Source organism: Heliangelus exortis, chromosome 9 (assembly GCF_036169615.1).
Source record: "Heliangelus exortis chromosome 9, bHelExo1.hap1, whole genome shotgun sequence".
Lineage (NCBI taxonomy): Eukaryota > Metazoa > Chordata > Aves > Apodiformes > Trochilidae > Heliangelus > Heliangelus exortis.
Genome location: NC_092430.1, coordinates 5281879 through 5309803, shown reverse-complemented (window position 1 = coordinate 5309803; position 27925 = coordinate 5281879). Strand labels below are relative to the sequence as shown.

At 45.1% G+C, this 27925-nt stretch overlaps 3 protein-coding genes across 3 annotated transcripts in view; 1 reads left to right on the top strand and 2 right to left on the bottom strand.

The window, feature by feature from the left end:
* LOC139799655 (uncharacterized) overlaps window positions 1-9662 on the top strand; it is a 152422-nt gene extending 142760 nt beyond the window's left edge. The window contains exon 5 of the mRNA XM_071751805.1: window positions 9646-9662. The gene's annotated coding sequence lies outside the window, so the exon portion shown is untranslated. The remainder of the gene's footprint in view (window positions 1-9645) is intronic.
* FAM124B (family with sequence similarity 124 member B) lies at window positions 948-17606 on the bottom strand. Its single transcript, XM_071751797.1, has 7 exons — window positions 17473-17606; window positions 13455-13689; window positions 12358-13097; window positions 8423-10200; window positions 8029-8108; window positions 7817-7923; window positions 948-3857 (listed from the first exon to the last, which is right to left on the bottom strand). Exons 2-4 carry the CDS (start codon window positions 13474-13476, stop codon window positions 9583-9585), a joined length of 1380 nt encoding a protein of 459 aa, XP_071607898.1. The 5' UTR covers window positions 13477-13689; window positions 17473-17606; the 3' UTR covers window positions 948-3857; window positions 7817-7923; window positions 8029-8108; window positions 8423-9582.
* A 5450-nt stretch (window positions 17607-23056) lies between these two features.
* Window positions 23057-27925, bottom strand: part of CUL3 (cullin 3) — a 49211-nt gene continuing 44342 nt past the window's right edge. The window contains exons 14-16 of the mRNA XM_071751771.1: window positions 25806-25992; window positions 24181-24326; window positions 23057-23515 (exon numbers count right to left, since the gene is read on the bottom strand). Coding sequence (XP_071607872.1) covers window positions 23384-23515; window positions 24181-24326; window positions 25806-25992 — 465 coding nt within the window. The 3' untranslated portion in view covers window positions 23057-23383. The remainder of the gene's footprint in view (window positions 23516-24180; window positions 24327-25805; window positions 25993-27925) is intronic.

The following is a 27925-nucleotide window of genomic DNA, read 5'->3' as shown; positions in this document are numbered from 1 at the left end:
GCTGCATGCCCATAACATCTCCTTTCCCATTATCATCAGCAACACCGTGCAACCCTCTGTAAAGTAAAAACACATGCTGGAGCAGTAATGAGAATAGATGGAGAGGCTGAGATTGCCAATGTGCATTTCTGCCTGTAGGTCAAGCAAGACAGAACACAAAGGAGAAACATATAGAACAAATGCTCTCAAGTCATCACCCCTGGAGCAGTAACTGCATATTGAATCAAAATTATGACAGATTCCCTTGCAAAAAAATCCTACCCAGAACAGTGACCAAGGAATCTGGACAAATATGTAGGAGCCTACCCGCTCCATGCACCTTGGGTCAGCTTCTTGTGGGTGGCCACTGCTGGCCTCACCTACCTCTCACAGGGCCCCAATCTTTGTGGTGGGTGTGGAGGAAGGAGATCTGCATTCAACCTGAGCCTTGTAATACTTATCTAATATTTTCATGGTTAATAGTTCCTGCCACAAACAACTCCAGACCAGGCTGTGATGTCAGTCCAAGGCTCATCACTGCTCCTGCCATAAAAGCACAGTGGAATGTGGACAACAGGACTCCATCAAGTCTCATAGTTACGTGAAGATCAAGAAAACTTCAGAATCAAACCCAGAAAAAACCCCATCCCACTCTCCCACTGCAGCAAATCACAGGATCACTCTCCAGGCAGGGCTGGGGGCTTTGGGTACAATATCCTCAGAGTGCCAGCATCCCAGCATCCCTTCCCTCCCCTCCCCAGAGCCAGCCTGGCTCCCACTGGTAGGACAGGAGCAGTCTCTATGCTTCCAAGCACTGTGAGACACACTGAATGAATCAAACAGCTGAAAATAAAAAACATCAGACAGGTAAGTGGAGCGACAGCTGTAAATCTGTAAGACAGTGGAGAAAAGTGTTTCATAGGCACCTCCTTCCTCCCCCTCCTCCCTTTTATTCTTGTTGGGGTTGGTTTTGGATTTTTTTTTTTTTTTTTTGCTAAACTCACAACATTTTCTTTGGGACATGGCTTTCCACATGACTCTGAGCTCCCATAACCCATCCTGTGCAGGCAGTGGTGCCAGGGGAGCCAGGCTGATGCCAGCCCATGTGTCCTGGCAGCTCCCACTGCTCCCAGCCCTGGGGATGCTGCCCTGGGCTGACACTGGCTCCACTGTTGGGTCTGTTTGTGCTGCTCAACCCCAGGCAGGTTTGGCAGGAATGGTCTGTGCTGGCAGGAGATGTGGACAATGAGGAGGAGAAGGAGCCATTCCCAGCACACGCCTGGTGCACAGAAAGGGGCTGAGTTCAGCCCCTGGCACATCTTCCCACCACCATCCCTGCTCCCAGTGACCTCCCCACGTGAGCCTCCAGACACCTACACACCTCCTGCCTCCACTGGCACTCCAGCAGCACTTCTTTTATTCCAAATTAAACCAGGAACCAACTACCACACAGGGCACAGGAGGAGCAGGAAGGCCAATAAGGAGTCACATCAAGTACCCACCTTCCTAATGTCAGCAAATTGTCATTTCTTTGAGGAAGAGCCATCTGGAGACAAGGATCATTTGTGGAGGCACAAGGACTGCTACCCCACATCAGCATGGAAAAAAGGTAGGACTTGTCCACAGCTAGGTTACATCCCAGAGCAAGGGAGAGAAAGCCCCTGGTGCTGCTGAAAGCAGTCAAAGCCAGCACAGAAGAAAGGAAAGGCTGGGGAGGCATTTGTTCTGTCATTACTTCAAACTTGCAAACACAACAGTGGTTATTACCAGAGCCAAACAATGAAACTGAAAAAAAAAAAAATCTCTACTGAGACAATTACTGAATTAAAACAGCTACAAGAAATAAAAGTTTTGCTCTTCCTTAATAGAAAATTCCTGGCTTCCCAGGGCTTGTCTCAGCTCTTTTAACACCTTGTGCCATGTGCAGCAGGATGGAGTGGCTCAGCAGCTCAAGCAGGCTGTCAGAGAGCTGGACCTGAGGGGGACCACAAAACTCCAAGTTTGTGAGAAGTCTAAACATCCTAAACCCCTCAAAATCTGGTTTCACTCTGATTCGCAACAAAAATTAATTACAAAAGTTCTCATGATGCAGAATGATTTTTTCCATCTAAAAAGAATATCTGGGAAACATCAGCATGAGACATTTCTGCAATCAGCTATTCCTTCCACAGAGCCCAGTATCTCTGAATTAAATCAAGATGAAGAACCACAGTGAAATTGTCAGGCAATTTCTCTTCCCATCCCACTCCTTTCCCTGGTCTCCCAGCTCCCACAGACAGTCTGGAAACCCTCACAGCCAGACTTAGGTTGGAGTTACAGGTTTTGGGCAGCCAGGCTGCAAGGCTGGGAGCCCAATGTCCTCCTCAGGGTGAAGCCACTGAACCTTCATGTCAAACCAACTGGTGGAACAGTGGGAACCCAGCAGGTCCCTCAGCAGAGCCCAGGCATCAGCATTCAGCATCCATGGGGACACTTGTGGTGTTGCCAGAGCAAATTTGATCAGTCACCATCCAATAACTCAGCTCACTTCTGGAAAGTGCATTTTAAGCACTGGTTGGACTGGCAGAAGGCAACACAGACCAATACAACCATCACCATACCTAAGAGATAAGGAAGCCCCTGGAAAGAGGGTTATCAGTGCTGTGGGATGCTACATTGGATCTACAGCACTCATTTACTTCACCCCAGTGATCATTACCCACAGTAGTGCTGGAAGGAAGCTGTGCTCTTGGTGCCATTCCTACCTGTGGTTGTCCTGCAAGGATGCTTCCATGTAACTCCACCAAGATCCACTTGCTTAGATCCACTGCCAGGCTGAAAGCAAAACTTCCAGCCACTGGGACAGCCAAAACATGTTCCCTTTGTACTCACTGCAAACAGAAAATTGCATCTCATGTTGTCTCGTGAGCAAGTGATAGTGACAGCAGTCACAGTGACACAGGGTGCCAGCAGATCACTGAGCTGGTGGGCACACACACAGCACCCACGAGAGCCTTCTGGGAGCCCTGTGTCCTCTGATGGACTTGAAGACAGGCAGCATGGAGAGGCTGCAGCAGGGGACAGCCCTGGAGGTGGCCAGCAATGGGATGGGAATCCCACCCAGCCTGGGGAAAGTCTCACAGATGAACATTTACAGCCTGGACACCCAATTCAGCCAGTCCTGTGAAGCCCATGGGTGTGATGGACTCCATCTGGAGGCTGCTAAAAGCCCTCCCAGTCTGCAGCCTCTGACCCAGCTGCACAACACTGGCAGATGGGTGTGGAGCCAAGGGCAGATCAGGCTGCAGTTTACTATCTTGTTACTATTGTAGTACTACTACTAATGTAGTATTGCTGCAGCTGCAGTCACCCATCCCACTAGCCAGTAATTCTCAAGTCCTAGAAAATTTCTTCCACATAGATCAATAAGGGCTCTTCAGAGGCTGCTGCTGAACCCAAGGTATTTCCTTACTGGGATTGAATGCTGAGGTCCTCACCCTGGTAGGGTCACCCTGTTCCCTCCTCCTGGGGACTCTGCAGGTCACTGTCCTTTGCCCACAGCAGAGGCAGGTCCCAGTTGGACCCTGGTGCACACCAGCTGTGAGACCTGATGGGCATCATCTGCAGGGCCACCAGAAGGGAGCAGGAGAAGTGGGGATTCTGGAACACAAAGCTGGGGCCAAGAAGAGATGCTCTGATAGTGCTGGGAGGGCAGCCCAGCCTTGTGCCAGAGCTTTCTCCCTGGGGCAAAGCAAAGGCAGGTGCTGGGCTGGGAGGTGCTGCCTGCAGCAGGGGCAGGGTGCTCCCTGCCACGCAGAGACCAAAGGTGACTCGGGGTTGCATGGAGCTCTGCAGAGACCTTTGTTCCCCCCAGCCCAATGGGAGGGCTTGCTGCCACCCTGTGAAGAAAGAGACAAAGGTGGGTCAGGCACAGGGCAGTCCAACATCAAGCAGTCCCAGCTCCAACTATTCCCATTCCCACCCCAGATTCTCGAGTGCAGGGAGATGGTGCTGAACTTGTCCTCACCACCTCACCCACCGTGGGCAATCACAGCTACCCACACATCACGAGAGGACAAGTGACACAGTGGCACAAGGGCTGGAATGCCTCAGATGCCTGCCTCTCCCTCCATCCCTCCCGCCACTCCCAAGGGAGCAGCACTGAGCCAAACCTCAGGCAAGAGGAAGAGAAGGGACTTCCCACCTCTTCCTCCACACCAAGGTGCTGACTCCTGGAGATGTTCCTTCAGAACAAGGGATGTCTTCCTCCTCCAGTCAGTTGCCAGGGCACCTCTCAACCTATCTTGAGCTTTGCAAGATGAGGATCAATCTCTGACCAGCTACGACAGCTAAAAATCCCAGAGGCTCCTGCCTGCTCATGCCCACCTAAGCCTGTGTCCAAGGCTCCTTCTGATGCTGAGATGAAACTTGATGATCCTAATTAGGGAAGTGAGGTTGTCACAGTTTCAGCTGCACAAATGAGCTGAGAAAACTAATGGTGTCACTGGGTGTCTGCAGGAGCAAATTTACAAACCTAATCTCCCAGCATAGCCAGGCTGCCAGTGCCTGAAGGAGGGTGATAGTGGAGAAGAAAGCTTTGGGACTCCTGAAGAATATTAATTCACATTAATAGGAATCGGATCTGTCCTTGCCTGTAATCAGCAGCTGAACTGAGATCCTGAACTGGAATATTAATGCAAGTGCTCCATGGGAGATGGAAAACTCTCAAAAGCTCTCTCAAATTACAAGAATTAAATATTAGAAGAGCAGCACAGCAAGCTGCAGTGCAGTTTCAGTGTCAGGAGGAATCTGCTGAAGAAAGAGGTTAAGAAATTCAGTTGAAGTATCACTCCCCAGCACTACAGATTGCTGCCTAAGATATTGGTTCTTCCCTCCAGACACCCTCCCAAGCCTGGATGCGATTCCTGTTTCTACTGTAAAAGATCCAATAACTGAATTTCTAATCCTGGGCTGATTAGGTGCATCCCCTGTGCTTAACGAAACCTCAATGGGATCACAGAAGAATTCACTTACTGTGACAGTTGTTTTATTTTGTTATTCTACATAACTGCCATTACATTTGGGAGGCAGGGTTAATGAGGTGCAAAATGATTTGGGGTGTTCAGCTTGAGATATGGCACTGAAAACAAGAAGCTCTTCCTGGAAATAAAGCTGATGGGAACTCCTAAAGGCAAGCAGGGGACAGATTGAGGACACCACTTGCTGCTGAAGCCTCTGGCAGGGAAGGGGCCTGACTAGGAGCTATCACTCTGAGTAATACACTGCAGCTGTCAGGCAGGTCTTTTAAAAGACATTTTGTTCTCTCTCATTAGATTTCCCTCCACCATGTGTTTGGCCACAGGGGTTACAAGGCAGCAGAGCATCTGTACAGCATGGAGCCACCCCAAGGAATTTCCAGTCTCCACTGGGAGGTCCAAGCACCACAGCCAGCTTGGCACTTTGCATCATACTCCTTCCAGGTTTCTTACTGAGGCTCAGAAGGGGCACTCAGGTCATTCTTTTCTATCCCATCCCATCTCTGAAAAGCTCCTGCTGCCAAGTCCCTGACACAAGCAAGCAGCTGCCCAAGCAGCTCTGCATCTCCTCCAGCACCACCCCAGTGAAGGGAAGGTCCCACTTCCCATCCTGCTCCATCACCTCCATAAAGGGGAACGGGAGAAATTCATGACAAGAGAAAACCTTTGGTGCTTGACAATTGATGGAAAGGGAGACATCTGGTTTAATCTTTGAAATGAAAATAACCCCATGTAAAACTAATTACCTTTCTCTCCCCTTTTCCCCCCCTCCGCCCGTTTTTAAAGCTAAAGAAGTTGATCTGTCATAGCATATTTTAGCCAAGTACCTTTGTAACAACCATGTCCAAATGTCACCTTCATTTTTTTCTGTACACTCAGCAGATAAACAGTAACAACTGCACACGAAATGGCAGTGACTGAGGCTGCTACCAAAACAAAACAGCACATGAAGGAAAGGCTCTGTTTTCCCCTGTCACTTACAGGACAGATCTCAGTCACTCTGTTTGCAGGCAGAGAAAACGAATGAATGAGAGAGAAATTGCCTCTTTTTCATCAGTAGCATCTCTATTGCTTTCTTACATCACAGGCTAATTTTATATTAATCAAAGCAAAGATGAAAACACCTCAGATACTGGAAGGCGGGGAAGGACCTGGGGGACGGGACAGGACTGAAGAGGCTTGCAAGGAGATAAGGCAAGGAGATAGGGCAAGGAGATAGGGCAAGGAGATGAGATGCAGCCTGGGGGGTTAGGGCTGGAGCCCCGCCGCGGGGAAGGTGCGGGCTGCGGGCACCAGGAGGAGCTGCTGATCCAGGGACGGGAGGTCCCGGTCCCGGTCCCAGTCCCGGCCCCGGCCCCCGCACACAGCCCGGCCCATCCCGCCGGCACAGCCAGGCTGCACGGCAAAACAAAACAAAACAAAGCAAACAAAGAAAAAAACCAAACCGACCAAGCGAAATAAAACCAAATCACGGAGAACTAAATAATTATTAATTAATTAAAAAAAAAAAAAAAAGACAGTGGTGATGGGACAGGGCCCCTGACTGAACGCGGGTAACACAGTGACAGAGGCGAGGGAGCATCGCTGCCACAGATCCCTGCGGCTGCGGGAGGGGTGAGGGTGCGGGGGGAACCCCATCAGCGCCTCCACACCCTCCCCATCCCTTCCTTGGCCACGGGGACGCGACGGCCCCGAGTACCCCCCGGCCCTGCACCCGGGGCAGCCGCCCCCTGCTCGGGCTGAAGGGACACTTCCCGTGTTGCCCTTGCGAACTCGGGATTTCTGATACACGCAAGGCTTTTTCCTCCACTAAGTGGCTGTGAAGCTGTGCCTCTCCTGGGCCTCCGCGCAGAGCCCAGCATCAGAGAAGATGAAGAACACCCTGCCCGAGCTGCCAGAAATAAAACTCCTACCCCAGGCCCACCACTGTCAGTCTGGAGAGCTCGGCTGTCCTTGCTGGACTGCTACAGGATTGACTGTGGTGCTCACGAAAGCTGAATTTGGCCCAAAACCCAGGAAAGAAGTGCATTTAGCATTTGCTTCACAAAAAAAAAAAAATTAAAAAAAAAAAAATAAATAAAAAAAAAAAATAAAAAATTAAGCGTTGCCAACTTCTCTTCAACACAGGAGCCCAAGCCTGTTGCATCACTGCTGACCCCATCAGTCTCCTGCCAGGGCCAAGGGATGGGTGCCTGGTATGGGGGTAGCACCCCTGCCTATGTGCCCATGTCCAGGCAGCAGGGAGCACTCCCACTCACCCTCAGAAATATCACTCTGCTGGCTTCAGAGGAGGCAAAAGGCACCCTTCCTGTTGCCAGGGGCTAGAACAACACCAGCAACAGCAGCAGCCTCTGCAGATTGGATGAAGTGGACTCCAGAGCAAGCTCTGCCCAGCTGCCTCTGCCAAAGGCCCCTGCTCTTGGCACACACCCTGCTCCAACAGATTTCCCCACTCCATCCTTCCCTTCAGGCTGGGACTGTTTGCCATCACCCCCTCCTCAGCACAGCCACAGCAGCACCCCTGCTCCCTCCTGGGAAGGACACCCACAGCATGATGCACAGGAGCCCCGGGGTGCCTCATGCTCCTGGGTGCAACACCACCCAACAGGCATGAGGGTGCCTGCATCTTGGAAAACTAAGCTCTTGTTTCTCAGGTGCCCACCCATAATAACCACTCCATCTGCTGTCTACTGAGATGTCCCTCAGAGAAGTCAGCAGTTCAGCATCCCCTGATGCCCACAGACAATTCAGAACCATTTCCACTGGACTAAATAATTTCTACCAAGCATGACACAAACAGATGGTAAAAACCCCCTCCTTACCCTTCATTCAGGATTGCAATGCTGTCATACTACTGACTAGAAACTTCACAGAGCTCTCTCTTCAGTTTTTCCCCAGGACCATTTTCTCCTGTGTGCCTTGCTGGGACCTGCAAGCAGGACAGGAGCTGGGTGATCCCATCACCATCCCTGCCACCCCCCAACACCTTGCACATCTGCACATTCCTGAGAACTGGGCAGCTTGACTTGCTTACCTGTGTGCTGCTCACCTGTTGCTGGGGGCACAGAGCTTCAGCAGACCCCTGGCTACTCCTGATCTCTCTTAGTAGTCTTCCTAAAAAAACAAAAACCAAACAACAAACAACACCACCAAACCAAAAAAATCCCCCCCCCCCCAAAAAATACAAACAAAAACCCCCCCCACAAACAAAACAAAAAAGACACAACTAAAAGAAATGGCACAGAATGTAAGGAAGAAACATAAATATTGCACAGACACCCAGATATACAGAAAAAGTAAAGTGTCACCTGCCAATACTGGATGCTTCCAGGGAGAAATGGCATCTCTGACCCTACAGCTGCCTGTGTAACACAGCATTTACACCAGGTGTAATGTACACTTAAAATACATGTATTTTATATACTCACTGTCACAAGCATATTTTCAGAGCCATTTTCCTTTGACTTGAATTTCTTATCTTTTCTGTTGCAGGCAGGTAAACCTCACGTATAGGTTTCTTCTGGTTTTTGTTTTAAATGATGCAGCATTTTCCCCATACTAGGTAATGACCTTCTACCTTCTTCCTCTTGGTTACAGTGGGACTACACTAAATAGTCACACACAAGTACCTTTGGCACAAGAGCAGAGAGGTGGCCATGAAATCTCTCTTTTAAGCTGTTTGTCCCACTTGTGCCTTTGTTGTGGGGTCATAGCAATTCCATCTAAGCCCACTGTCAGGGCTGTAGCCCCACACACCCCAAATCCCTCTCAGCCCTCCCTCCCACACACTGCAGCAAACCCAGAGAGTGTTCCAGCTCTCCACCTCCCAGCTGTCCTGGTTCACCAAACATTTTTCCAGCTCTGAAAAGCACTGGCTAAGTTTCTAGCACACTAGGTAAGATGAGATAATCACCCTTGTAGATGTAAGATATTACAGTAAGTTTTATTAAAAAGTCCAAAATGTTACGGATCTTATGAGAACACGGAGTGGTTTCTAAGTGTCCAGTGAAATGTGTGTCCTGGTCGGCTTCCTGCAGGTTTAGGTCCCTGAATCCAAGGGGATGTAAGCATCACTCCCAGAGCAACCCCTGCTGCAGGAGCACAGGAGCACAGAGCAGGGACTGCCCTGTTCTCACCTCCAGTGCTTCAGACCAACGTGGCTGCACCTTCAAACCTTCCCAAAAACTGGCATTTCCCCTGTGACTCTGCCACTGCCTTGTGCCAGTACATGCCATGGGGAAGGCTGAGCCCCCACAGCCAGGGCATCCTGGCAGCTCAGGCAAAGGGAAAACCTTGTGAGCCCATCTGAACATGTCACTGAATATTATTTTCAACATCTAAGAACAGCTCCAGGAGTCATATGGCTTACTCATTCATTGCACAACGATCCTCCAATCTGTTCTGCATTAGAAAAAAAAAAAAAAAAAAAAAAATCAAAACCAAACCCTTTCTGTAAATGCACTGCTATTTTTCCTGCTTTCCTGCCCTTAGCATCTCTCCAGGGGAAGTCAGTGGCAGTGGCCAGGAAGCTCACAGACGTGCTCTGCTGTAGCTGGGAAAAAAGTCCTTCTGGCACCTTTGTTTCCAGTCATATAAAGAACTCTTCTTCCTCCTCCTCCTCCGCCGCCCTGTTTGCGGGGCTGTCCCGCAGCGTCGGTGGGAGGAGCCCTGCAGCTCTCTGCCCCGCTCCTTGACTCCTTTTGGCTGCAGCCAGGGGCAGCTGGGTCCTGTCCAGGGCTCTGCCAGCCCCATCCCTGGGTGCCGGGGGCCGGAGGAGGCTGCTCCGCAGGTCCCTGGAGAAGCTGTGCAGTCGGCAGCGGCCACTCCCGGGTTTCCTCACAGCCAGCCCCGTGTCCACGTTGGTCTCCGGTGGCTCCCGATGGACACGGCTCTCCTGGAGGGAAGTCTGGAGCTGGGTACCCGCCTGCCTGCGGAGGGAGGGAGCATCCCCCCACCACCGGGCTGCTGGGCCGCTGAGAGGAGAGCAGCAGTGCCTGGGGAGGCCACCACCGGCTTGCTGAGGAGGAAGGGCTTTGCTTTGGTCACCTTTTGGTTTACCTTTTGCAGCTCTGACCTCCTGGCTTCTCCACCCAGGATTACTCCCCTTTACAGGGACCAAGTCCTGCGGTGTTTTTTCCCTGTTTGCATTTCTATGCTGCTGGGAAAGCCCAAGGTTTGTCTCATGGGGCTTGGAGCTGCCTTGAACCTGTTGGGAAAAATTTGGAGAGAACTCATTAATGTATCATGAACCAGACTAGAGACAAGTTTCATGTCTTTATATACAAAACACATGGAGAGGGTCCTACTGTCCCCTATTTAAGTCCTAAGGCTGAACTTGTAAAATTTGAGCAACAAGTATCACCTGTAAATACTCAGAGAAAGGACGTGGAATTAGTAATTAGTGAGCAACTTCAGAAAAGAAAAAAAAAAAAGAGGGGCTGTGGTTTTTTCTTTATGGAACCAGGTGGTTTGGGTTTCCTCTGCCCCAATAAGAAAAGAGAACTTGCAGGCTCAGGGGGGATGACAGATCCCTGTGGGTGGCAGTCCATGAGCAGCCCCCTCCATGTGGTTTACAATCAGGTAGAAAGTTGGGGGCAGAGGGAGGGCTGGGGACCATAAATAGGTTTTAGGTTCTTAGAATACGGATTTACAGTATGAGAGCTGCAGATTAAAGTGCCACGTGCTGGGCTGGCAGCCTGCTGCCTGGAGTATGGACACAAGATACACATCCTCAGGTTGAGATGGACTCCAGCTTCCTTCACCAGGGGTACAGCTACACCCCCCCAAAAAGCTTCTGAATAAGACCTTGAATCTACAGCAGGAAGAACCACAGAGCAATTTAGGAAGGGACCTCTGGAGGTCACCTGGCCCAAAACCCCCTGCCCCAGATAGATCCAGCCTCAAAGCTACATGAAGATGCCCAGGGCCTTGTCCACCCCAAGTGGAGACGGAACAGTTTGTAAAGAGAAGGAATGAGAAGTACTCAAAGGCTGTACTGCATGTGTTTGGATTACCATAAAAATATTCTGTACAGAATAATGAAATGTAAAAAAAAAAAAAAAAAAAAAAAAAAAAAAAAAAAAAAAAAAAAAAAAAAGCAGCAATCAAAAAACCCCACAAGAAACCAAAAAAACCCAAACCAATCAAAAACCAAAACATAGGATGGGTAAATTATTTAAATATCCAAATTACTAGAAAAACAATCTGAGGTGGGACGGGTTGTTATAATGGAAAATATGCACATGGAGCTAACCAGCCCTCCTGCTTGGATGAATAATTCCCACTACGTGTTGTATCAGCACAGTCTTTTTTTGTCATAGTCCGTTTATTTGTATTCATGAAACCTCTGGAGCACACAAACAGAAAAGGCAGAGATTTCTTATGACATTTCTTCAGCACTTTTTCCCAATTGCAACTCACTCAAGAGCTCACAAAATCTACTGCAGCTGATGTTGTACCAACACCACACTTATAATAAACCTGTCTGGGGGTTTGCTTTTCAATTTGCTTTCAAAACCATTGAAAGAGCCATTACTATAATGACTTATCAATAACAGAATAGGTTGCTACAATAATTTGACTCAGGCAGGGAAGATATTAAACTAGCCTGCTCAAAAAAAACACCAAATATTTCAATTTCAGGCGAGCAGTAATGAAGTTAATTTAACAACAAAAACATCCCAAGGAACTGTGCTTATATTTATCAGCAGCATCGCAGCACTGACCCATACCAATCACTGCATCCATAAATGCAAAAGAAAAGCCATGAAGAAGCAAAATCTTCATTTCCTTTTGAACTAGTCCTGTTTTCCTTGGAAAAAAAGAAAAAAAAAAATCTCCTCTCAGAGCACCACAGACAAACTGCCCCCCAGTTCAGGAAGGAGATTGAGGTGCTGGAGCAGGTCCAAAGGAAGGCAACTGGGCTGGTGAAGGGACTCGAGCACAGATCCTATGAGGCGAGGGTGAGGGAGCTGGGGGTGTTCAGCCTGGAGAAGAGGAGGCTCAGGGGAGACCTCATCACTCTCTACAACTCCCTGAAAGGAGGTTGGAGCCAGGGGGGGGTTGGGCTCTTTTCCCAGGCAACTCTCAGCAAGACAAGAGGGCACAAGAAGTCTCAAGTTGTGCCAGAGGAGGTTTAAGTTGGACATTAGAAAGAATTTCTTTCTGGAGAGGGTGATCAGCCATTGGAATGGGCTGCCCAGGGAAGTGGTGGATTCTCCATCCCTGGAGATATTTCAAAAGAGCCTGGATGTGGCACTCAGTGCCATGGGCTGGGAACCACGGGGGGAGTGGATCAAGGGTTGGACTTGATGACCTCTGAGGTCCCTTCCAACCCAGCCAGTTCTATGATTCTATGACATACCTGAAGCAGAATTGTATTTCCTTCATAGTCTTGCGTTTGCCACCTGGTGCTGCTGATGGGAACGCACGGGTTAGGCAGGAGAGGCACCAGCTGCCCCATTTTTTGCACCCTGAACTGCAGGGCTGAGGAGTCCTTGGGCTCTGCAGCCACCCCGATGGGCAGCTGCTTCAGGCAGAGCTGCACAGCAACGCTTGGTGTCGAGTACAAGACAAAGACACAGAAGGTATTTTTCTGCGTGGTTGCTTCCTTCTGCAGGATCATCTCGTAGAGTCTCACAGCATCCTCGTAGTTGTCAAAGCTGCAGTAGACGGTGACCCTCAGGACTTCAGGGCCACAGTGCACCCTCCTGATGCCCCACACTGGCATCTGCTCATCCAGGCCATAGAAGTCCTGGTGAGCAGGGACGTCGGGGTGGCTCTGCCCACCGGCAATCTGAGCACCCTGGTAGCGCCAGGGCGGGTGCTGGAATTCCTCCTGAATCTGGAAAATCCGTTCTTCTCCCAAGTCCTCGTGTAGGAAAAGGAGAACAGATATTCCAGGAAAGCCAGAGCTTCTCTTAGGGTATCTCTCATAGTATTTCAGTGGAGTAACTCGCTGGGACACCTGGAAAAGGCGAATGTCCAGGCAGAGCCACTCCAACAGCCGATCCAGAGTTTTCTGCAGAAGCTCTGAGTGTCCTGCACTGGTGAGAAGATGCACTGTCATCAGAGAGTCTGCTCCATCACCCATTGCAAAGGGTCCTGACAAAAAATAAAACAGACAATTTGGTGTCTTCCCTCTCCTATTTCAGGAGTCTGAGTAACATGAGGGGTCTCAGACTTCAGCAGAATTAGTTGAATCTTCTGCAGGCTTTGCAGTAACCCAATGAAATATCCAGGTATGCACAGTTAATGTACGTGAGGAGAGAGGCAAAGAGTGACAAGGCATTATTTTTTGAGCAACCTCAGGTCACTCACATCACAGGACAGACTTGAGCTGTGTTCATAGAAACCCCTCTGTCCTGTCCTTCTCAGCACAGGGCATCAGAGGTGAAGAGCACTGAACCACAGAAGCAGCAATTCCCCAAGATGAGAGGATATTCTAAGTACAACACCCACCTGCCAGCACTGGAATGGACATTCTGGCCCTGGACAGTCCCACTAGGATGCATGTTGGAGCAATCACTGCTTTTTGCACAGGGGATGTGCTGCTCGGGTCTGAAAACCTCAGTGAATTTTCTTGTAGTCAGCAGCCTGGCTTTAGCTCGTTGGGAAAAGCTTGTGATCTTTTGGGTCTCCACCCTTCTGGGGCATACAGATAAGCTATTCTTTAAAAACAAGGAAGGAAAACACACTAACAAAAGAAAAAAATAAAAAGCATGTGAACACAATAGATAACAGTAAAGGCAGATATAAAATCAGCCTCAGGAAAAAACCTTGACCCCTTGTTATGTACTCACAGCACAGGTATTTGTGGGTTATTGCACATGGCCTGTACAAGTTGGGTACCAGGCATCCCTCTTTCAGTGCCCTGCTTGCTTCTTTCCTCCTCCTCCTGATTTTTGGTGATTTTTTTTTTTTTAAATGCTGTAAACACATTTTCAAGCAAACTCCAGTTGTGGTTTTTTTTTGTTTTCCTTGTTCCTTGAATTCACACATTGATATTTAATTCAGCTTAATGCATCGATTACAATAGAAATGCTGAAACACACCTCTTGCCAGGCATCTTCTAGTGTCTTGACAATAAATCACACAGTCTCTTCAACTCCTTATTTTGCCAACCCAGGAGCAATACAGAGCTTTAACAGCATTAACAGGAGTCTGGTATTCAAAACCCTGAATTTTTTTTCTATTTTTTTTTTCCCAAATACAACCCTAGTTTTATATTCAACTGAGAAAAATCTCCAGAATCTAAAGGCACAAGGTTGCAGTGCCTTCATTTCCTTTATGGAGAATATCACTCTCTCTGGTAGACATCCACATTCATGCTTTAAAACTGCACTGGCACTAATGTACAATAAAAATAAAAAGCTGACATGGAAAAAAAATTAATTGGCACTGGTAGCCAGAAACCCACCCCCAAGACTTCTGAGCAAGTAACAACAACTGCTGGGAGGGAGACAAAGAAATGCAACCTTTGGACAATCACAGGAAGAGAGCCAAGGGAAGAGTGCAAATGCTCAAAACATTAAAACACTCTGATGGAGCTCTGAGCGACACAATTTTACTCAAACATGAGAAAGGAAATGATTCATCAACTCTTTACTACAGGGCAGGGGCAATCATCTGCCTTCCTGTGTCTGCGGGAAAGGGGAACTTCGCCTGTCCGAGAGAACTGAGAAATTAAGAAAGTTCCCTAGGGCTGGGTTCATAGCTGGAAGCGGAACCAGCATCCCTGGGACCTGTTCAGGTAGGAGCCCTCGGTGCTGGGCAGGACCAGGTGAGCAGCGTGCCAAGACCGGCACCAGCCCGCGGTACCGCCCCGGGGGCAGGGCAGGAGCAGGAACCGGTACCGGTCAGAGCAGGTAAACAGGAACATTGCTGGCAGGGGAGCAATGCTCGAGCTGTGCTCAGTGTTGGACCGTGGGCTGGAGGGCAGCCCAGTGACACTGCCAGGGTCAGGGTTGCTTCTCCCCTCCCTGAGTGGGCAGTGGGATCGAAATAGCAGCTTCGTGGCCAGCAGCAGCCCAGTGTGGGAGGGGAACAGAAAACATTGGCCGTGAAGATAGAAATCCACCAAGTATCTGTATCTTGAATGTTAGCTACTGCTCCAGCTGCTCTTTAAAAAGATAGATGTGGATACTCAGGGAGAGAACAGGAGTTATGAAGTGGAAAGTCATGAAGGAGGAGTAATGGCACCTCTGAAGGAGGAAAGAAGCCATTTTGGTGAGAACAAGCAGACGAGGACCTTCAGTCTGGAGGAGGAACCATGGTGATATATTCTATAGATCTATAAGGTTATGGATGGCATCAGAAGGGTAAAAGGGAAGCTGTAGGTTCAAGTACTATCCCAAAAAGCAGGAAGGGGTTTTAGTAGTCACTCCACCAGGACGCTCCCACACAGCATTCCCAGCACCTGCCCTCCACTCCCCCTTCTCCCGTGTTGCCAAGGACCCTGAGCTGGTTTCCAGACAGGCAGGTGCCTCCCACAGAGACTGCTGAATGTTGCAGGCATCTCCCCTGTGCACAGCTGGGGTGTGACATAGCTGCCATCCATCCCAAGAGTCACCAGATTTTACAGCAGCCAAGTAATGGAGCCTATGGACATAAAGGGCCAAAACCAGAGCCCTGCCCTGTGCTGTGTGTCTCTGCGCACTTGATGGGGTGGGATGGGGGAGCAGTCTCACCTCTGAGGTCTATCTAATGCAGATGCCTGGAGAACAGCTTGAGGCCTGATTCCCAGACCTGTAAGCTCTCCAGCAGCTTTAGCTCAGGGGTAGCCATGAGGATAACTGAGCATCAGCCTTTGCCCAAACCCCTCCTCTGGAAAGGAGGGCCCTGGCTAAGCATTGGGCAGTAGAGGAGTGCTCTGCTCCTCTTCCTCATGGCTTTAATATATAGGAGTCTATAAGGAAGGCTCAAATCCAGGCTTCCCAACCTCAGACAAGGAGATTCTCAAGGGGATTCTCAGGGGTCTTGCCTCCCAATCTGTTGCCCTCCAAACCTTGGGATTAAAGCAGGATGTCATGACCCTCACTGCTGCAGCCTGCTGAGTTCAGACCTTCTCATCCATGACTTTTCTCATGAGGCAGCAAGAAGCTCTTGGGCGGGAAAGGGATGACTGCCATCAGAACAAAGTCCTGGATTTTGCCGGATCTTGTAAGAAAAGGAAGGTGGAGGTTTCTCTCCAATCCCTGAACATAATGAGTCTTTTCCCTCCTTCTATGCTTCCCCTTCCCCCAGCTTTCCTGTCTGGCTGCCAAAAGGAAAAGCACATTATTCACAGTGACCTACTGAGAACATGCCAAGAAAGATCTCTTTAAGAGATTAGAAACATAGCTGTTCCATCTTCTGTGAAAAGTTACTTTGCTGAGGGGATGGGGGAAGGAATCCTTATATGGTGCCCAAAAAAATATATTGGAGCCCTGTGCCCACTTGGTAGTGGCTGTCACACAGCAGAAGGTACAGGAGCCTGCTGGGGCAGTCCAGATTGGGGTAAGAGCACATCAACCCAAATATTTGTATCTACAACCAATACATAAACCAGCAAGCCCTGCATGAAGTCCAAATATAAACAGCTAACAAACACTTGTGTGAAGCCTCAGAGAATACTGTCTGCTATATGTTTAAAACCTGACAGGGGAAAGGCACAGCGAAATAATTAAACCTCCTTTTCATAATGAATTCTTCAGACATGCCTTAGTCCTCTGCAGTGCTCAGAGCCCTTCTGTCTAGCTGACACCAACAAGACTGATGATGCATCACAGGATTTAATAAGTTGATAGTAACATCTGCAAGGAAGCTACTTTACATAAGGATTTAGGCTTTGTAAATTAGCACATAATTAACTTCAGGGAGACTGTGAATCACCCAAGCTCCTTGGGAGCAGGCCTCATTAAATACATGGAATGTTTTGGGCTTACTAACTTTTAAAAGACTTTTTTTTTTTTTTTTAACATTAATCTCAAGCTCTGCCTATAACAAGGACAAAAATACTAAATTAACCTGCTGGATGACAATTACCTCTCCAGCATAGACAGTGCTGAGGAAAAAACAAACAAAACAAAACCAAACAGGATTAAGGTCTTACTTGAATACAATAAGCTTTTTAAAAAGTTTGTCCCTTGTTGCAAACCCTGTGACTCAATTTATCACCAGACTGGAGGCAAGTAAAACCCCAATGACCAAAAAAGCAAAAAACCACCTAACTTAATACAGTTATTTAAGTAAAATTCTCTCCCAAATGGTTCTTGTTTCTCCTTTTTAGCCACCTAACAAAGAGCAGGAGTCCAGCAGGGTCTGACAGCAGACGCAGAAAATAGAGAGATCACCCCACACAGCAAATCAGGCTCCAAGAGCACACACAAAACAGAAAACGAAGAAGAAACAAAAAGTAATTAAAATAAATAAATAAATAAATGCAGTTATGAAGAAGAGAGGGCTCGGGAAGCATCCTGCAGGCTGCAGCCTGCCTTACCTCGCAGAGCTGCCAGGAGGGCTGGGCGGAAGCTGCAGCTCGGAGCTGGCAGCAGCACCGGCACAGCTCAGGGCAACTCCTCCCCGGGACGGGACCCGGAGACCTGAGGCTCCTGCCCTGAGAAACACTACACTGGGAGCTGCAGGGACAGGACGGGGTTTCTTGACTCAAGGGAGATAAAATGCAAACGAGAGTGAGAGAGGTTCCTCCTGGTACTCAGCTGCGGGGGTCAGGGGAAGGAAGAGGCATCACAGAGTCATAGAATTGGCTGGGTTGGAAGGGACCTCAGAGCTCATCAAGTCCAACCCTTGATCCACTCCCCCCGTGGTTCCCAGCCCATGGCACTGAGTGCCACATCCAGGCTCTTTTGAAATATCTCCAGGGATGGAGAATCCACTACTTCCCTGGGCAGCCCATTCCAGTGTCTGATCACCCTCTCCCTAAAGAAATTCTTTCTAATGTCCAACCTAAACCTCCCCCGGCACAACTTGAGACCTCTTGTGCCCTCTTGTCTTGCTGAGAGTTGCCTGGGAAAAGAGCCCAACCCCCCCCCTGGCTCCAACCTCCTTTCAGGGGGTTGTAGAGAGTGATGAGGTCTCCCCTGAGCCTCCTCTTCTCCAGCCTCAACACCCCCAGCTCCCTCAACCTCTTCTCATAGGATCTGTGCTCGGGTCCCTTCACCAGCCCAGTTGCCCTCCTTTGGACAAATAATGTCATTAGAAGGCACTACATGTCCTTGCCTGGCTACAGACATTCCACTCAGTTTATGAGACTTGGATTTGTGCAGCCTAACTGAGGCAGCCTTTGTATACATCTCCAACCCAATCTGGGCTACGTGTCCCCAGCAAGTTACCAGGTGCTTGCAGGCAGACAGGTTTTTCCTCAATTTGTGCTCTGATTGAAATATTAAACAAAAACCCAAAGCATTCTATGCACACAATCCAAGATCCACTGCACATATTGAGGCAATTAGAGATTCCATCAGAAATCAGTGTTAGAAACCAAACACACTGAAAACAAAACCTCACAGAAGCAAACTTTAGCACCCCCTGGGATGGTATCTTTGGGAGCCTTCTGCCCACATCTCCAGCATCAACCCCACTCACACCCAGCTCAGAGTGAGACAGGGCAGGGAGTCAGCTTACTTTCATGTGAATTTAGGCACTGAGCTTCATTTCTGAAAGATTTAACCTAGCAATTTTTACACAAATTACATTTTAATAAAAAAAGCTTCCAGAAAAAAAAAAAAAAAAACCCAAACCAAACCAGGCCCACCTAAGCAAAGCTGAGAATTGCAGGGCCAAGCAAAGTGTTCATTTAATCAGCTTACACTTAGCATTGTTGAAGACAAGGGAAAATTCTTGGAAGGCCACCAGCAGATGCCAACAGAAACTGCACCCTACTGAGAGCTAATAAGAGCAAGTCCCCAGGAGCTGGTGAGCTCGCCAACACGTCCAAGCTCCTGCTTAAGAAACAAGTCAGACCTGCACGGTGCGCAGGCTTCTAATTACTCCGTTTCCTGAGGACAACCCTCCTGAGATACAGACAATACCCCAACTCGTAATTTAAAAAAAAGAAAAAAAAAAAGGTCTTGGCCTGGATCCCAGATTATGGTGGAATTGCAGATTTTCATAATTAAATTGATAACAAATGCTGTGACAGACACACTGCAGGAGATGATATTAGTCCCCTCTTTAACTGAATTTCAAAAAGAAGCAATATCCAAACATTGAACAACACCCAGTACTTGTAGAGGTGGCCCAAAGAGTAAGAAACTCAGGCATTTCTGGGGCTGGAAACATGTTCTGGCAAACTTGGCAAAGACAAAGCAACACATGAACTCAAAGACACTACCAGGCTCTGCTGTGCTCCCCTTTGAGACCCCCAAGGCTACCCCCTTCCCACCGTAATTTTTTCCTCCCAAGGCCAGGGCTGCTAAAGGCTACTCACAAACAGCAAATGAATAGGAAACAACTCCTGGTGGATCCCCCTTCCCTTCCAGCTTCTCCTCAGGCAAAGCAGCACCTGGCTCACAGACCATCATCTCTCCAAGTAATTTCCTTGGCTTGTTCACAGATGATCCAGGTCAGCAGTCCCAGGAGCTGAGGAGGTGCAAGAGATCTGTCTCTCCTCAGCAGCAGTGAACCTTCTTGCTTTATAACTCACACCTGCTGAGAGCAGGCAGGCTCAGCCAGGCTGGCTGCAGACCCAGGCACTGTTAATTAGTCACACCACATTTACAAGTTTTTTTTCTTTGCAGGCAGAAGCTGTGAAAGCAAAAGTCAGATTGGGCTTGGTATGTGAAGACTGAAGGATCAGAAGTACCTGCCTGAACCTCACAGCCTTAGTGTGGAGTGAGGCAGAACCACTATTTGCAAGTGTACCCCCTCAAAAGAGCTGGTCTGGTCTTGAACAACCTGGGTGTTTCTAAAGTTGTAAAAATAAAGTTCACATTAGCTGTAAATACAATGAGAAGCTCCTCAAACCAAGCACCCATCCTGTGGCTTTCCACATCCAGGAATACAATTAAGTGAACACAGAGGAAGAACCCAACAGCAGCCACAGAGATTGAAGACTCCTCAGCACCTGTTGTACCTGCAGTAAATGCTAAATTCTGAACTGCAAGAGAAAGAATAATTAATTAAAGACATCACTGCTGCAAGTTCAAATGTTATTTCTTCTATGCAACAACTTCCATGTTCACTCAGTGATGATGATCAAACACTTCAGTTTCATTGACTCACTCCCCACCCAAGTTCCAGTTTAGGAAGAGAAAAAAAAAATCAGGACCCAGAGAGAAGTGAAGCTGTTTTACAAGCTTGGTGCACACCAACGCCAACACAGCAGCACTTTTCCTGTGGTGAGGGTTCCATCATGCCAGCCAGGTTAAACCAAACCAGGAATGAGAAGGCATCATTGCACTGATAAATTCTAGGAGACAAAAAGAGCAAATCAAAGCTGCGAAGGCAGAGAACATCTAAGTCATCAAGAACTGCATCAGGGATACACAGGATCTTATTTGTTATGGTGGTAAATAAAGTGTACTCTCAGCCCTTTAAAACAGACTTGTCTAGAAGTCAAGTGCACGCCTGTGTAACTTCAAACAAAACTCAAAGCCTACTTTTAAAATTAAAACTTCTAACGAACTAAAACTCCACGTTCATTAAGTCTTGTTACTGCACATTCACACAAAGGAACCAAGCTTACCAGTACTAACATTCAGAAATGTAACTACAATCCTACTGATGAAATTTTAATCAAATTACAAGTTGCAAGGGGAAGTTGAGACGCAGAAATGAAATTAGGTAAGACATAACAGAATTCTATGGACTGTAGAAGAAACCTCACATAAGTACACAAACAGAGTGAAATGTCAAAAGCATGAGCATCAAACTCACCTTAAGCAGAATCCCAGTGATGTCTTGTTCTTTCTGAGCTGAGTTTTCACATTCTCTATCTTGAAATCCTCAGAAGAAAAAATTCATTGTTCAGTGCTGAAGGGCACATTTCCAAGAGGTGACTTCAGCAAAAGTCCCTTCATAAATAATGAGTTTCCAAAATTCTATTTAATTTAAAATAGCAACTGTACTCTTAGGACTTGTTACTGAAGAAGGCCATCATCCCCTGTTAAATGTTTCAGCAAACACTCCTGCTCACACATCTTCTGAAAAACCATCCTTAAACACATAATTATACAGTAATTCATGTAACATTCAGGCTCAGCACTTCCAAAAGCCACCAGAGGTAGAAAGCTTTGGCTGAAGCACAGCAAAAATACAATTGCAATGCCAAGGACACAGTCATCCTGTCACAGACAGCAACATCAAGTTCTCTATAAGCTTCCTGGAGAAAAAAATTACATGAACCCTTTTCTCCCTGAAAAAGCACATGGGAAAGCATTAACATGCAAGTATCATAATATTAACCTTAGTAAAGATAGGCATAAAAGACCTTCACAGTAACAAACAGAAGGGTGAGTTACATTTTGAGGAAGAGGCTTCAGATGACTTAAGACACAAGCCAAACCCCAGACTCTCATCCAACCTGTATTCAGCATTGTTCTATGGCTAAACAACTACATTTCTATTGAAGATTTGCATACAGTGTACAGAGACACCCAGGTGCTTGAATAACTGTCAGTAAAGAGGCTTTTAGCCTTTTACATCTAGTAATTTTCTTCGGGGCTCAATTTGTCATGAACCATGGCAAAGTCCCTCAGCCACCTGCCCTCTGATGACTTAGAAGCTCATCTTGCGTGTGCTGGTGGGAAACTAAGTAAAGTATCTTGAAAAAAACCCTCAGAGCAGCCAAGCTAAAATGCCAACCAGTTCCTCTCTTTAGAAGAAATACCCTACCACTGAACAACAGCTATTTAGCAGTCTGGAGAGGGGTGAAATTGGGGACTATGAAAAACACTCTCCAGTTGTACTGCTACCTTAACAGCACCAAGTCTTTATTATCAGCTTCTCAGGAACTTCTCTGACAGTGCCTGCTGTCAAGTTTTTCTTTTTGTTTCACCTCCAGCTCTACACACTTGCAAGCCCATCCCAACTCTGTTTTTCACTACCTATGGATGAAAGCAATGTGAACCAAGAAAAAAATTACTTTGAATTAAAATAGAAAAATAGCTGTGGCACAGAAGCCACATCATCTGTGCACTGTGAAGTCAAAAACGGTGTTTAATATTAGATCTCTGCAGCACAATGCACACTGCCCACAATTTCCATCTGTGAGAATAATGATGCCACTAAACTGCAATTTTTAATCTATTTCTGCTGGGTACTGGCAAGAAGAAAAAAGCTCCAGTGTAAGAACTAAAAATTTCATTACAGTGTAATTTTTTATGGCATGTTTAAATGCATTTTTAAAAACAAATAGTTCACGCTGGCTTCACTTTAATCTCCTGAAATATGCACTTACGATGGGAAGCCCTGGGGCTACAGATCCATCTATGATGTTCATTAACAAAATATAATCCCAGTATGTTTCCCAGGGGACAGTATTTAGTTCCAAGATTGTCATCCCTGTACTCTAACACACTTGAATTAGTTGTTTGTGTACACTAAGTCCATTTATTTTAAATTTATTTTGTCTACATTTAATGAAATAAAAACATCGCCCTGTACAGTCCACCATCAGCAGTGAGTACAACAGCAGAAATTATTATACAGTTTATACACACTAAAATATTTTCCTTTTTCCTATAAAGAAACCAGAACAAACCTAATCAATATAGAGTTTAATTTAGAAGAACTCAAATTACAGAAGGGAAAGCCAAAACTTATTCTGGTCTTTTCTGAGCCCCGAGAAGTTCCTGATTCATGTTGTCGGAACAGTGAGTGCAGCTGAAAGAGTGAAACATGCTCAAGTTGTCTTCTTGGGTCTTCAAAAAAATTACCAAATATTTAAATTAAACATGGCTAGTTAAAGTAACATTGGAAGCAGAGCAATATAACTGGGAATTCTGCCTTACCAGTTGTGGTTTCTTTTAAACCCAACTTATACAATGCGCCAAGTGCTAAGCAACACTACAGAAACACATTTACATCAACACTGAAGACCTGGGGAAATGAAATTCCAACAATTTTATTTTTTTTTAAATGAGCTGTATTTTCTAAATTTCTTTTTATTGTTCTGTTTTCATACAGTATTGAAAACAAACGCGGCACATTCACATTTTCCCGAAGAATTGTAAGGATGATCTCTACAGGGGTAACGTTGAAAAGCCTGAAGCTCAATCAATTGATGTTGAAAACTCTCAAAAGGAGTAAAAGGCTTGATCTGAATGGTCTAGAACATGTACTGTAATTTAATAGAAGAGATGGTCGTCTTAATATTCACGATTTAAAAGAACCTCCCAGTTCATGCGAAGAATATAGTCCAAGAATAAATCAAATTTTCTGAATGCATTTTATGCTACATAAGTGTATACTTTGCGATCCTCAGGTGTTCGTGCCAAATACTCTCTCTCAATAAGTCCTTCAATACGTTTTTTAATAACAACTGGACTTGGTAGGAATCGGGCCTTCAGCTGCTGAGTTACCTAAAAGAGAAGGTGAAAACCAGAAGTGTAAGATGATGGGGCAAGTAAGGTCATTACGTACCCTAACTGACCAAAATAATCAGAAAATTACAATTAGACTGGGCTGGCTGCATTCGTGAAGTGTAACAAGTACTCTGCAAACTTCCAGTCTTGCCCCATTAGTTGCTCACTCGTTTCTGGGTATGATTCAAAGCACTGCTCATCCACAGAGGCAAAGGCATAAAATGAGAAACCTCAGAATTTCACAGCCCTATGGAAGTTCCAGAGAGGAAAAGGTGCACTGCTCCTGAAGTTGTCAGAAGTCAGGAGTTGAGAGCAGCAGCACTCGTTCTGCTAAGGGTTCTTCAATTCTGTCAAACCAGGACCCAGCAGTCAGGAACATGATCAAGACAGAAAATAATTCATGCTCAGAACATTGGTTTTTCTGTTGCCAAGTGTTATTTCAAGAATATGGTAACAGCATAACAGCACTAAAAGGAAACCAAGTATAGCCCAGAGTAAGGACTTGGATGTCTCCAGACAGATCAAGACAAAACAAGCTCGGTGAATTTAAGGAACCTCTCAAAAGCCTTTCAAAATCAAGTAAGAACCACCTAACTTTCATGAATTAACAGGAAAAGCAAAAAGAACACCCCAGTCAGTGTCTGAACTGGGTACAAGTATACCTCTGCTACTAGAACATTGTGTTGCATCTTCTTCCTAGATTTCATTATTCGAACTATAGCAGCTTCTATCTCATGTTTTCTGTCGTCATCTACTTTCTGCCTTGTTTCTTTTCTTTCTGGGTCAGATTCTCCTTGTTTGGCAGCAACTTAAAGAAAAGAAAGAGAATGTAATATACATCAGCAAAATGAAAATGTATTTAATTGTGTGATAGCTTCATTATTTATTTCACCTAGACATCAAGTTATATTTTCCTGAGTTTTCACATTCTCAAACATTTTTTTAAATACCAAGCAGTCACAAGAACATATTAACACTTTCTGGTGTATTTTGATAGCAAGTGACAAGGTAACAATCTGTTATTTAATTATTGCTATGTTAAAATTTGAACAGTACTTAAACCTGCTTACAGGAACCACCAATCTCCACACTTCCATTAAATATTTGGCTCTTTCATACTGAAAATCCATTAAAACAGAAAAAGGATAGAGAATTCACTTAATAAACTAGTTACTTTTTAAATATTTCAGTCAGAAGAAATACTCCAACTTTATCCTCTCCCAACTCAATCACATTCTCTGTATTATTTTCACCTCTTTATGCTTTACTTCTGCCTTTATGTCTAGTTTACCCAATCATCATTATAATTACCCAATCATCATTATAACCAAGCCCTCCTCCCTCCCTGCTGCACCACTTTCTGTCCTGCTATTGCTCTCTCAAGAGCCCCAAGTACTTACTGGTTTTAAAGAGATGTAAAAATTCTGTGCTAGGACAAAAATATAAAACCACAAGTACCAAACCTGCTCCAAAATCGTCTTGAAACCCAAATCATATCCCCCATTCACTGACATTGGTGAAGTAGAAATGAAAAAGCAGAAAATTCCACTAAAGCTCAAAGAGTGGTCACAGAATTTAGTTGAATTATGCCAGGGATATCATGTGAATTACCCATGATGAATTTAACACTGCTGGTGCTCCTGTATACTGAGATCTGCAAGGTCAGGAAATATTTTTGGTTGTATTAAATGAATCCTTCTAAATACCTTAAGAAGTATATCCATAGCTATGTTACAACCCAAAAACTACTTCCAGGAAGCTTTCCAGACAAAAGGTATTAATATTACTTATGCCTAACACAAATCAGCACTTTGAGGAGCTAATAAAGTGCAGTATTGTACAGATCAGTTTGTAGTATTTGTGACACCCAAATCACTGCCCAAAACCATTTCAGCAGCCTGGCACTTAGAAATGGCTTTTTTATCATGGGCTAAAAACATCAGTAAGTTTCACAGCAGTACAGCAATTGTCTCAAAAAATGAGACAATTTTCCTATTTCTGAGCTAAATCAGCAGCATACTTAATATTGCAATTTAATTTGAATTGCATTTCTCTTCCAACATTTCCTTTTAAGAGATAATTACAACTTTTGTGAAGTAAAAGGCCTAACTATGACTTCCACCCTTTTCTTGGTATTTAAATTTACATTTTGATGCAACCAACCACTGGCAAAAAAATACATTGCTCTCCTCCTTTCACTTGTGTAGACATCCACACTGCAGAAGATAATTTGACATTTTAAGGCAGTTTTGGGACTGCATGACAGTAGAATATAAATCTCACTTACCCGTCTGAATCTTGACTCTGTGTAATTTTGATGTAAACTGATCATTCACTGTGAATATATGTCCATTTTCAATTTCTTTTGATTTAGGCTCTTTTGTAAGAACACGTTGTGTTGGTTTACCACAAGCAAGGGACTGTAGGGCTCTAACCAGTTCTCTTTCAGGGATATCAGTTTCCTGTTGAATTTCCTAAAGGAAAATCTCTTAATTAATTCATGAGCATACCAGAAGTAAAAAAAAAAAAATCACATTTTGCAAACAACAGCACTGATGGCTTAAAATGTCCAGTTTCAAGAGTGCAAAATAGTACTCCCAAGAATTGTGAAGTTTGAAAGGTCAGAATTCATTCAGTAGTGAAGTCTCAGCATGAAAAACAAGTCACCTGAGTCAATGCAGACAGTGAATTCTGTCCAAGTCACCACGAGCTGAAAACTAAGGAATGAACAACCAGCTGTTTCATCTCACTGCAAGTTTTGAGAAGGGTTTGTTGATTTTCTCCAACATTTCCTGAACAGAGTGAAATCAAACCTTCTAAATGAGTCAGTGGCAGAAAAGAGCCATGATGTTCCTGAATGTTTCTGACAGAGAGATGTGTAAATGCTTTTGCCCACAGCAGCACTGCTGAAAAGTTCTTCACAAATGGAAGCAAACAAGGTCTACTTTCACTGCTAACACAGAAATAATCTAGATTAATTACACCTCCTTTCTGAATAACCTGAAACAATTAAATTCCTCGAACAGTGACCAGAAAAATTAAAAACTGGAGTACAACTAAATTCTATTAAATCATGTTTTTTTGTTGAGTGTATTCAATTTTTTTATGCCAACCAAGAAAAAAAATGCTATGCTTCTGTGGTCATCCACTCCTGACAACATGCAATAAATAGAAATTGGATCTATTGGACTCTACTTTGACTCTGTCATCAATACAGTGAATCTCACAGACACCTCACTACCAGGTCTCTGGGATGCCAAAAATCAGGCAGAATATTTCTTACTTTTAAGCTACAGACCCTACACTGCATGTATAATGTTGACTTGATGTGAAATCATGGGAAACTGCATTTCTGAGACTAGTTCAAATTGGTATGAGTGAAGTAAATTAAAAATAAATAAGTCAGTAAGTCTAAAATAAAGTAAAACAAACAAAAAAAAAAAGTTTTTTTTTATACCTACAGTTTATAAATGGTTCAGAAGTTAAAAAATGTTCCTAAATATTTCTTAAGATAAGGCTTTTTAAAAATATGATGTGTATCAATATATTTTATGGATACATAAATATATAAAAGATGTGTATCCATATATTTTAATTTTTGGCTAGCATCAAAATACCTCTTCCTAAGCAGCTCACAGAAAAAAATATTACCATGTGAGCATAGAAGAAATTATTCCAGGCATGGAACTGCTTCTGTACAGTTCTATACAAGAAAAAGGTCTTATTAAAAGGAAAATGTGTAGAAAGAAATTAGAAGGAAAAACATTGTTGTTTTTTTGTTTTTTGGTTTTTTTTTTAAGCATATTACAAAAAAAGAATATAAAAACAATTACTTGCAGACTGCTACTTGTGTACCTTCCAAAGCTGACATCAGTAAAAGAGAGAACTGGTAAACCTGTTTTAAATTCTAATCTCCCATTTCTGTGGAATTATTCAACAATTTCCACTACAATCACATTGGTATTTCTTGTTTGTTAAGCCAAAAGTAGTAACAAAAAATTTCCTCCTTATTTTTGATGTAATCATTAAAAAAAAATGTGCATTTCGCATTCAAAAAAATGAGAAGTACTAAAAATCAACAGCAAATTGTGCTGAGCATTAGATGAGACTTGATTAGAAGAAAGAGAATCCTTTGAAAAAATTTGCATTCTTTGAAGGTTTTCTTCCTCTGAGATTTCAGTAGCACTAACCTAGACACATACAACCACCTCCCCTTCTGCATAAGATTGTTGCTGTATAGGAATACAATAATTACATCCATTTTTGTGTAACAAAAACATACATTACTGCTATGCAATGATCTTTTAAGTTTATGTAGCATCTTATGCACAATCTTTGCATTATCTGATCTCTCTTAATTCATATGGATTAATGTGTATTATGACTTTGAGAATCTTGTCAAGTTGG

Coding starts and splice junctions, on each gene's coding strand:
- FAM124B (XM_071751797.1), bottom strand. CDS start 13,476: ATGTCCATTCCAGTGCTGGCAG. Junction 13,098..13,454: donor GTCCATTCCAGTGCTGGCAG/GTGGGTGTTGTA, acceptor ATTTTTTGTCAG/GACCCTTTGCAATGGGTGAT. Junction 10,201..12,357: donor GAAATACAATTCTGCTTCAG/GTATGTCATAGA, acceptor TTTTCCCAACAG/GTTCAAGGCAGCTCCAAGCC.